The following is an 11073-nucleotide window of genomic DNA, read 5'->3' as shown; positions in this document are numbered from 1 at the left end:
CTACAGCCTCAGCGTTAATGTTATTCTGCATGTGGTCCAAGAGGCGCACACGGTATGGTTTCATGTATATTGTTTGTATAATGTTGCATACGTGTTCTACACTGGTAATGAGAGGACATTTTTGTGATATCCATTATTGTGCATTTTTCTGTTCTGCTTGCACAAGACTGTTTATGGACACTGATAAGCTCAAAACATTTATGTTGTAAACTTTGTGTTTCTTCAGTTTTCACGGTGTCTGAAGACAATAAGAGTGAGAGAGAGAGAGAAATAAATTTCCGAAGACATCAGTATGATGCGTGGCCATTCTTTGTTGGACCCCTGTAGTTACAGGCCAGCTAGTCACAAGGAAACCCTGAAAAATTCAATAAAATAGCCTCAAATGTTTTTAGGACTCCTTTTTCCATTTTATCTCACACTTGCAGACTGAATCAACCAATCACAATTAAACTGACAGGAACTGATTTTCTCACATAATGTTTCCACCTCAAATGTTGTCTGTTAGCAACAATGCATATCCACCCCAGTCTGTGAGTCATTTACAGGAGACTAACACACAGTTGGTAAACAACATCGTTATAACACTTTTAAAACCAAAGTGCTTTACACTAAAATAAAATAGAATAACAAAACTGACGCTGCACACATTCACCATGTTTACATGACACGTCCCAACAGCAGCCCATCATCCAATTACAGTTCTAGACACCAGCAGTTTCCAAACGCTTAACAAAAAAGGTTTGTCCTTAAATACAAAACCTGTTACAGCTGATGTCTGAGGTCAGAGTTTCAGTGCAACAACAGCAAAGACACGAGCCCCTTCTGAAATAAGTTTGACCACAACGTGATCAGACTGACCGAGAAGCCAACATTAATGATCCTGCAGCATTATCTACCACATATGTATATACAACCCCATTAAAGGCTTCTGGATACTGGATTCTGTAATTAGCCAGTGCAAGGCTAATAACAGTATAGAGTTATACTCCAATATATTCCAGTTTAGAAGTAACAAAGACATGCATAATCCTTTGCAGATCAGAAGGTTGCAAAGATGTTTTTAGTCTGGAGGTTTTTCTGAGGTGGAAAAAACTGATCTTTACCGCAGCATTGATTTGTTTGTCTAATTGTAAACGTGTCACAAGTTTTTAAGCTGTGTTTTTAATAAAAGGAGTTAAATAGCTCAGGTAATGCTTCAGCCTCTCAGTTAATACTGGAGAGCTTCGGTTTTGAACTGACTTAACTGTAAGAAAGTGTGGGATATCCAAAAATGCACTCATCGAGCCTTCTTATGTAATAGTGATTTCCAAGACTCAAAAGGTAAATACAACCATAAATCATCTGTATATGAAAAGAAATGTTATGTTAGCAGATAATTTGACCATGAGGGAGCATGCAGCAAAGAAAAACAGAACAGGACAGATGCCTGTGGAACTCCAGGTGTCACATTAAGTGACATAGGAAAGTGTTACCCAGGGGGAGTCACATGCTTGACTGCTGCACAGTCTCCGAGCGCTCACTGAGTAAGTCACAGTCAAAAAGGTTAAAAGCAGCACTCAAGTCCAGCAAAACTGAGATAGAAGGATAAAAGCAGACTCAGTACCACGAAAGGCCCTGAAACCTGACTGAAAGGTCTCATAGTCTCTAGTCCAGTAAGGACAATAGCTGAATACAGACAAGTTTTTATAAAGCTTTTTTAAATAATTAGAGTAAGTTACCCGTGGGTAACGCAGAAGGAAAGGTTTCAGCAATCTCTCAGCTTCCACCACCTCTCCCTCGCCTGTCCCTGAGAGGATAAAATGGACATATAATATAACACAGGCGTCTTGTAGGAATGATTTAAAAAAACAAACAGATTTTTAGCACTACCTAGTATGAATGTGAGGAAGGTGTAGTAGCAGAGCAGCAGCAGAGCACACAGCATAGAGCGCAAGTTCATCCCCGTCGCACCATCGTTCAAAAGAGACAAGCCGTATTCCTGAACAGGATTAAAAAGAAAACAGAAAGTATCATAAAATAACAGCTGTCAGCTAATGATTAAATACACAGAGGTGGGCGTGTATGTTCATTGCACCTTGTCTCCAGAGAAGCCTGCAAACTCCAAAACTTTGAGTATCCGCGGAGGGAAGAGAGAGAGAGTCTGTAAGCAAAGAAGATCTGATAAACGGAATAATACAAACACGTAATTATACACATGCAGCCACCCAGCAGTGCAAATATATAATGTGGGACATACCAGGTTAAACGCCCCTATCCCGAATGCTATTCCTCCCTCTAAGTGAACGTGGCTGGGCTCTTTGAGACAGCGGTGCGATTTTATGAAGGAATGCAGCTCTCTGCGTTATGAAAGACAAGCATTTCTAATCACACAGCTTATCTTATCACCGTTTTACTACAGAGGTTGATGAAAAGTAAAAACATGGAAGCGTTCAGGAAACACTTGTTCGAGACTGCTTTGACTTCATCATTTCTTGTATCTCACAATATTCTGGACTTGCAGTTGTGATAAATCAGCAAATCCTTCAACTGTAAAACTGGTGAAGTAGCCGTTTAATAATCACAGTGCAAATATGTTTTAGTGACTGATTTCTGTTTAGACATTAAATACAGACAAGTGAAAGTAAAGTTCAGAATTACTTTAATTACTATACTGCATTATAAACATTACACATTTACTTAAAAACAGCTTCTTGTTTCTTTGTTTACTTACTTGTAAATAAGGTAACTGTTTCGTACTTTGATTCCTCCTTTGATAAAACTCACCATGTTCTCATCCTGCAAAACAGTGCAAGGAATGCATCGCTACAGTTTACCTGTGTGTTGTTTGCAAACAAATTTAACATGACACAAATGGTTTTTGCATGCTATGTGTTATATGAGGCAGGTTCTACAGCTTGTGCAGCCTTAAGAAGACTAGACTGGGAGGTTGTGCTGTTTTTGAAAGTGTAGAGAAATTGTTACTTTGTTAGAAGGATATTAGCATACTGCACCTGCAGGAAGGTGAGGGCAGCTCTTTGGAGTTGACACTCTGCATAACAGACTTCTGCATGGAGCTGCACTGCAAAAACACATCCATATATACACAGATTAAATGATAAATTATATATGATGAAGTGTAAAATCTAGGTATACTCCTGTGTTTGGTGTTCATCTACCAGGCAGGTGCTTCCTAGCTTAACCCTCCATATGCAATCCTGACTGAAGACATTTAGTCAGCTTATCAGTTCGAATACATTTTATTTATATAGTGCAAGACCCTATAATATCAGACATACAGGCCCCTTTATGCAAGAATGTGGCAATGTGGAGACGAAGAACTCTGAGCTGAGGGTCCTAGCCTCAACGGTTCAGAGCGGCGAGTCAACTGCAGAAAGAATGGTTTCACTGCTGCATCACAGCAAGGAATGAAAAACAAAAGTTGCCTGAATGTGTTCATTAATAGCTGGGGTCCGTCAGTGCTGGAACAACTATTGTTCATTTTCCTTTTTCTAGGTTCTCTGATCTGTTTAAGGCACTTTAAGTCACACTGTTAAAGCAGATCTACAGGTACAAGTATGAGTCTGCCAGCCAATCACATAGCTGCATTCTGAAATACTCAACATCTATAACTTTGGTTGCAGGATAATTTTGAGCCAACATTAGTAACACTTCCATGCATTGTTAAACTGTAATTCTTTGGTTATCCTGGTTTTCTTTTCTTAGCTCAACTGTCATTTTCATTTTTCCTATATATGTCTACAACCTGCACTCCCATCAGCCTCAGCTACACTGGAAAAAACTACATGCAAAATACATGACAGCATGTTGGAATGGTATCACATTAAACCAAGGTGGCACACACAGTAAAAATTATGCACGCTTATGATCAGTTTTTTAGCAGTGTCTGAGATCACGTTGGTATATCAATGTGTAATGGAACTTTTTGAGAGGATTCCAAAATGTGGATTCTGTTCATCCAGATGTAGTAACTTAGTGTCAGACTCTTCCTAGACTGCAGAAAGAACTGGCATGAGTAAAGAAACGTTTTCCCCACCGAATATGCAACGTCCAGGGGTGTTTAAAGATATCTATTTAAGTACAGGCAGATGGGGAAATTGGCTTCTTCAAAAAAATGGAACTAAATAAAATGACCTACAGTAGACATTTCTCCACTGCATTTTTGGAAGGATCCTTTAAAACTACACGAGTGGCACATTTAAGCCTTTTACCTTCAGAAAGTGACCCCCCGGCTGATTTGTTGGAAAGGCTGGAAGACTTCCGTCGAAACCTGAAAATAAAAATCAAATGGCACTTCAGGACACTCAGACACTGACTACTGCGGCCATGTTATCTGACACATCAACCATTTGCCAATCAAATGTGTCTATTTTCTCTTATCTAAGAAGTTGCTATTGCGAATTCTATTATGCAAACACAGTCAAACTGGTACTATGGTCACATGGGAGCCATAAAAGTACATGCAGCTCTTAATATTTGCCTCTGTGGCTCATGGAATGTGGAAGAATATGGCCTGTATTTATAAGGACCCCAAAGCGCTTTACATATCCAGTCATCCACCCACTCACACACACAATCACACACTGGTGATGGCAGATTACATTGTAGCCACAGCCACCCTGGGGCGCACTGACAGAGGCGAGGCTGCCAAACACTGGCGCCACCGGGCCCTCTGACCACCACCAGTAGGCAACGGGTGAAGTGTCTTGCCCAAGGACAATAGTTCACTGCATCCAAGCTGAGGATTGGGGGGTGTTACCATCGTTAACCTTTGTAAGACAGAATCAGGGGACAACAATCTCGACATCCTGACCTCTGACAGACCTCCTGGGCACGCTTCATGGTATTTCCTGCATTGGTGATGTCATCCTGCTGGAAAGTCATCATTGCCTGCATTTCCAACACTGTGGCGTAGATAAGAGCATGGTACATGCTCTCATTCACTCTACATAAAAACACAGAGTTGCAGGATCAACATCACACACCTCAGGCTGTAAGCAAACATGTAGTTACTGCATTTCCCTGTTGCGCAAAGATAAGAGTAAATATCTGGCTCTTTTTATTCTTTCTATCTCTTCCACCATCCCAGTCCGTCTTGTGCACAGTGTTTATTTTGCAGGCCTAACAGTCTGTACGCTGTTGAATCAGTCAGACCTTGGGCGTCAGCTTCGGCAAACACTTCATATCCTGGAGAACTGAAGCCTGACAGGAAGGCCACTGCTTCACGGTTCACACCATATAAGTCTCTAAACATCACCAGAGGCTAAAATACTGCTGACATCACACTGAAAATGTGAACGCTGTGAAACAAAGCAAGAACAGCACAAGCGCATACAGCCTGCATCGTAAGAGTTACATGAAACCTCCGGAGAGCTAAAACCTGACTATGGATTGTTGTGTCACCTTGGTCGCAGCTTCTCCAGGCTCTCATTGAAGTGGTTGTTAAGGAAGAGATCCAACGCCTCCATACAGTCATCCAAACACTCTTTCAGGGTCATCTCAGAGGAGCTGCTGCACACGCGCGCGCACACACACACACACACACACACACACACACACACACACACACACACACACACACACACAGCTGTGACTCAGGGTAAAACAAGCCTTGCAGTATTAGCATGAGATAATGGACCAGATCTATTCAGGTTCAGCGATTAGCATGCCTCCCAGTTAAAGCTGACATCCGCGTTTACATGCAGGCGTGTTTACTTTGTGAAATTTGCCTAAAAGACTCGTTGTTTAATAAGATCGCAGCAAGTGGGACAAAATATTAGGTTAAAAACATACGGAAGCCTAATTGAGTTTTTTTAACTTGTAGTTTGAAGTAACACCCTCCGTTTCACTACGTGAAAGAATGCGAAACTACACAAGTCTCCTTCCTGGTGCAGCACAAACTTTTTAAAAACATTGAAAAAAGTTCTGCTCATTCACGTTTCCCTGCTACAGACTAAGGCGAATAATGACATTTATAGGTCTGCTCAGGTGGCTTTTCAACATTTGCCGGGCGATATGTCACCGCTGAAGTGGACAGACCCACACATAAACACTTTGTGGGAAACAACTCCAACTTTTGACGTGTCCTTGACTTTTCACTCGCCTCCCGTACTCACTTTTCCGCGGCGTTTGTCTCTCTCCCATTGGACATGTTCGCTCTCCGGGCGGCGCGCCTCCCAACACCTGTTCGGAGTTCAGCGGCACTCGCAGAAAATCGGGACGCATTCAGCTCTCACACCGCGACACCAAGCTTTCAGCTCTCACGCTTCTTCGCGTTGGCGTAAAAGCTGACAGTTAAGCTACCGATGCTTTGCTGTCAGTTAAAGTTGACCAGAAATAAGAACGTGCACTCCTCTGTGCTGATCCAACAGCCCGATACTACGCATTGCGCAACAGAAGCGCAGCTCCTCCGCCTACCTGTGGCTCCACTGCCACGCAGACACTACACCGTAACACTGATCAGTGTCAGGTGCTCGCAGCTCTTAAAGATCCATCTTAGTCTTGACTAAGAAGTTCGGTAACTTTCAACAGTAAATGGCGCCATTTCCCCTTTGTCTTCTTCTCCTCTCAAAAGTGAAAATGTTGAGTACATTCTTCTTTGCGCCATTGCTGCATCTGATGCCATATGGACGCGATGATGGGCTGAGGGGAGAGCAAATATGATGAGGTGACAGAAAAGGGAATATTATTTCGCTGTTAATCAGAATTTAAAGGCAAATTATTTTGTTGCTGCTTCGTCTCTGGTACCTAAATAAGGAAGAGGTGAGTGTACTGTAAAATCCACGTGTAATTCCACGGAATCGTGAATAGGGGTCAGTGTTGTAGTTATACCTCACGAGGAGACACAGATGCCAGAAGTGGTTCCTCATCTAGTAATCTAAATCTACACCTTTTTATTTATTTTAACAGTTATTCCAAAATCTTGTTTATACAGCCCCTCTCACACTTTGCATCCCTGCTATGAACTACAGGTACGACAGCAGTGCACTTGTTTGACAAACAAAGACAAAAGCAGGGTGAGACTGTGGGTAAAGGGTGGGACGGCGATAGGAAACTTGCGATGACTTGTTGCAGTTTTGTATTTTCTAATTCGTTTTCATTTTCTTTCAATTTTAGTTTGACTTTTTGTTTTAGTTTCAGGTAGTGTACAGAGTAGGTTTGTTTCTGTTTAATGTTTTACTGTTTCAAAAGGTTTCGTTTTTATTATTTCACTTTTAGTCTCCTCAAGTATTACTGCACTGCAAGATGTAGGAAACCCCGCACAGGTCATTCAATGAAAACACTGAACTTTTTGGAACTGGACTCACAATCTTAGACATCCAAGGCCCCAAGAAGCGTGTGCATCAAAGGGATTACAGCCATGTCCATTTTCACAATTCCTGTTATATATGTGCAGGGAGGCTACTTTGTCAGTCGATGCATTTTAAAAGGATTTGCTATAAACTCACTGCCCCAGTGTAAGATCATGCAAAGAGCTTATATACATGGTCTCCCGTTTTTAGAGGTTAACATATAATTTGACAGTTTACAAAGTATATTTCATGGCCAGGTGAGGCCTGTCTCCTTGTTAGTTGTTGATACATGATGTAGACATCTGAAGTTGATTCAAGGTGTTGAATTTGTATTTCAGGGCTGTAATCAGGGCTTAGAAATGAATGAGTTCCAGAAGCTTTCTCTTAACGCTGTGGATTTAAGGTGTGGCATCTGTTCTCCAGCAGAAAAGACTCCTGAAGAGACTCTGTCCTACAGTTGCAATACAGTCAAAGAAACAGAAATGTTGGGAGCTGTAAAAGGCTTGTACAACTTCCATCTTTTGCAGGAACAACTGTGTATAAAGAAATATGGAAGAAGGCTGTTGTGTCTATGAAACAATTAAATAAAGCAAAATAAAATGTAGAATGATTTCTTTACTTCAAATTACAATAGCACAGATTTACTCAGAGCAATTCTTTAAAAAACTATTACCCTTCAAAATGGTGATGTCTTCTACTCATGTTTCGTTCTCCCTGAGCATATTGTGACCTGACAAAGCTAAACTGATCACTTAACAATATGGACCTGTCTTTGATTAAAAGTAACATCTGTCCCCTATTTTCATACCACCATTAGAAATATGTATTTGTTTGAATTATAACCTTTTTCAAGCTGCTTGATTTTATAAAGCTTCTTAAAGTGCAACATAAATGGCCTGCATTTGTATAGCGCTTTACTCAGTCCCTAAGGACCCCAAAGCGCTTCACACTACATTCAGTCATTCACACACTGGTGATGGCAGCTACATTGTAGCCACAGCCACCCTGGGGCGCACTGACAGAGGCGAGGCTGCCGGACACTGGCGCCATCGGGCCCTCTGACCACCACCAGTAGGCAAACATGGGTATCTTGCCCAAGGATATTTGGAGATCGAACCACCGACCTTCTGATTCGTGGCTGACCTGCTCTGCCACCTGAGCTACAGCCACCCCCAACATAAAGAAGCAGTGTGTCCCATTCAGTTCCTAGTTGGCCACTTGACTTTCTTTTTGTTTTGGGTCTCGAGCAATAGGCCGTCGGGCTTTTTGGAAGACTTACTAAAACGTTTCTTTGAACTTACTTTTTACATTCATTTTCAGTCCTGTGTCTGTACCTGATCATTTACAGAGAAACCCCAACAACAACAACACAATATAGGTATGAACTGGGACCTGCCGACAGAGAGAGAGAGTCTTTCCTCTTGAATATTTGTTCAGTATTGTATCAACCTCCTTAAATGTGTAATTATTATTGGCGAATAAAATTCCAATTCAAGAAATAAAATGAAAGAAAATCCTTTAAATGCATTTATGTATTTCCAGACATACAGAGGATCTTTGCGTTGCAGCATTTACCTATATGAAAACGTTGTTTTTGGAAAGCAGTTTATGCTGTTACCAATCTGAATTAAAACAACTGATTTATATTATTTGTTCGGCTGTTTAGCAGTTGGCCTTCTCTTTCATTTGATAACAGGAAATTAAAGTAACTACTGATCATGAGCTGACCGTAAAGTTCGAGATAGTGTTCTCTGCTGTCTAGGTTCCTAACAGTCTGTTTTACACTGTAGCTCATGATCAGTTTCAGTGGATTTGTTTGAGATTTTTCTTGTTATTTCTTATGAGATGTCAAAGTAAAAGCATCAAAAGGACACCGATCAGTGGATGGGTGCCTGACGCTTTATCTGCAATTCCTCTGTTTGAACTGTAGGTGGAGCTGCTACATAAAACATTGACCCCAGACTAAACCATGCAAAGGCTCCAGTGTTCCTCTTCTAACTGGACTACAACACAGGAATCAGCTCTTAGAACTGCAAAGTGAAAACATAAATGTGGTTCAGAATAAAACAGGTTTGTGTGTTTGTGTTACTTCAGGACGTCAACATGACACGTTCAAGGACCCAGTAAACATCAGAGCAGACAGCTGTTCATAAACATGTCATAAAAACGTGCTTAAACTACTCAAAGCTGCCCCTGTGACCACTGCTGCAGAGCAGAATAAACAGTACTGATGGGGACTATGAAGGTTTGTAGTTTCATTCCTGCTCTTGCAGGATCCGTGAGTTTAAAGATAAACCTCACGAACACAACTTTAAATCCCCACGACATCACCAACAGTTCTGCAGGAGGACAGAAGCCCCTGATTTAATCTACCATAATGCTCTGTGATATGTTGTCATGGCAACATGAAGTCCAAAAAATACAAATACAAAAATGCAAAAGAAGAGGAGGACAACAAGACAGGCAGCTGGCGGAGCTTTTGAAGCAGGACAACTTTTCTGGATTTATCTTAACTGGAAATTCTGCTAAACAAGTCAAGCTGGAAACAAGGAGGCAGCTGGTTGGATTATATCTGAGGACAGGACGCATGAAGAGAAGCATGAGGAGAGAGGAAACAGCAGAGAGATGCTGTGGAGACGATTGTGGATCAAGTCGAAGAAGCAAGCACCAAAACTGTGAGTAGACATCACACACCAAGAGCTAAAATGACTGTGCTGATTAAGGAAACATTACATTTGGTTAGTTTGGGGTCTGGAGCTTCAGGTTTGTGGGTTCAGTTGGTCTCAAAATTGAAGAAAGACAAAAACATGTTTCTTTCAAAGGTTGTTGGAGGATTCTTACTGTAAGAACTGAAAGTTAATCCGTGGGTTTAACTGATAATTAAATAATTGTAATTGTTGTTATACAAATGTGCAAACATCAATCATAATTAGTGATCAATGTGAGTTTTAATCATTGACATTTCTTTTCATTTCTTTATATTTCTGACAAATTTGCAAAATATGAAAAAGAATTTTAGTATTTTTTCAAAATAAGACGTTTCTAATGGACTTCAAACTTCTGAGCTGTAGTGTAGATTGCAATGATAGTTCTCTATTATAGAAGATGATATAGAAGTATGAGGACAGGGAGACACTGTTAAAACGTTATGAGCTGTCTTGCTGCAGAGAAAGTGGAGTCTGTCATCCTTGAAATGCTCCCTAGATAGGCAGCTGGCAGGACTGAACGATGCTCTGCCTCTGTGGTCAAGTACAGACATCCATGAGCCACTGATGAGCGTGACAGATCAGGAAGCATGCATGAAGTGGACGTGTTAGGGAGAGTTTGCCATCAGAGTTAAAACACTTCAACTCAGTTTTTGATGATAGACACAACTAAAAATCCTGATCAGTTACAGACACACGTACACATTTGAAAGTTTGGAGTCAGCTTGTTTGGATCCCTGCACTCTTCTGTGACAGTGTGTGAGTGTGCCTTCAGACAGCCTGCAGTACCTCTGCCCCGTCTCCTGGAGCCCACAGTGTTTATCCTGGATTCATAACTATCTGCAAATAAACCTGTGAAACTTTACCACAGTGTCTCATGATCACTCCTAACACTACACTTATGTAGATATTTCACTAAATCTCATTCGTGATTTGCGATAAATGTTACCATTAATCTTATATTTCTTTATACTTCTGATTAATTTAGTAAAACATAAAAAATAATTTTACTGTTGTCAGAAAATTATAATGTTTACTAAGTTAAAGCAACTTCTTCATTATGTGTATATAGTACTACG

General features: G+C 40.9%; 1 protein-coding gene across 1 annotated transcript in view; it reads right to left on the bottom strand.

The window, feature by feature from the left end:
- The window catches only part of LOC102208852 (tetratricopeptide repeat protein 39A), a 23416-nt gene extending 16850 nt beyond the window's left edge, over window positions 1-6566 (bottom strand). The window contains exons 1-10 of the mRNA XM_005749973.1: window positions 6114-6566; window positions 5401-5508; window positions 4811-4942; window positions 4209-4267; window positions 2991-3058; window positions 2711-2775; window positions 2237-2336; window positions 2075-2140; window positions 1870-1978; window positions 1719-1786 (exon numbers count right to left, since the gene is read on the bottom strand). Of these exons, the coding sequence (XP_005750030.1) occupies window positions 1719-1786; window positions 1870-1978; window positions 2075-2140; window positions 2237-2336; window positions 2711-2775; window positions 2991-3058; window positions 4209-4267; window positions 4811-4942; window positions 5401-5508; window positions 6114-6148 (810 nt within the window). The 5' untranslated portion in view covers window positions 6149-6566. The remainder of the gene's footprint in view (window positions 1-1718; window positions 1787-1869; window positions 1979-2074; window positions 2141-2236; window positions 2337-2710; window positions 2776-2990; window positions 3059-4208; window positions 4268-4810; window positions 4943-5400; window positions 5509-6113) is intronic.
- Between the last annotated feature and the right edge of the window lie 4507 nt (window positions 6567-11073).

The sequence above is a fragment of the Pundamilia nyererei genome, unplaced genomic scaffold (genome assembly GCF_000239375.1).
Source record: "Pundamilia nyererei isolate P.nyererei 1_Seehausen unplaced genomic scaffold, PunNye1.0 scaffold00259, whole genome shotgun sequence".
Classification (NCBI taxonomy): Eukaryota; Metazoa; Chordata; class Actinopteri; order Cichliformes; family Cichlidae; genus Pundamilia; species Pundamilia nyererei.
The sequence above is the reverse complement of the archived record's forward strand: the minus strand, read 5'-3'. Positions and strand labels throughout refer to the sequence as shown.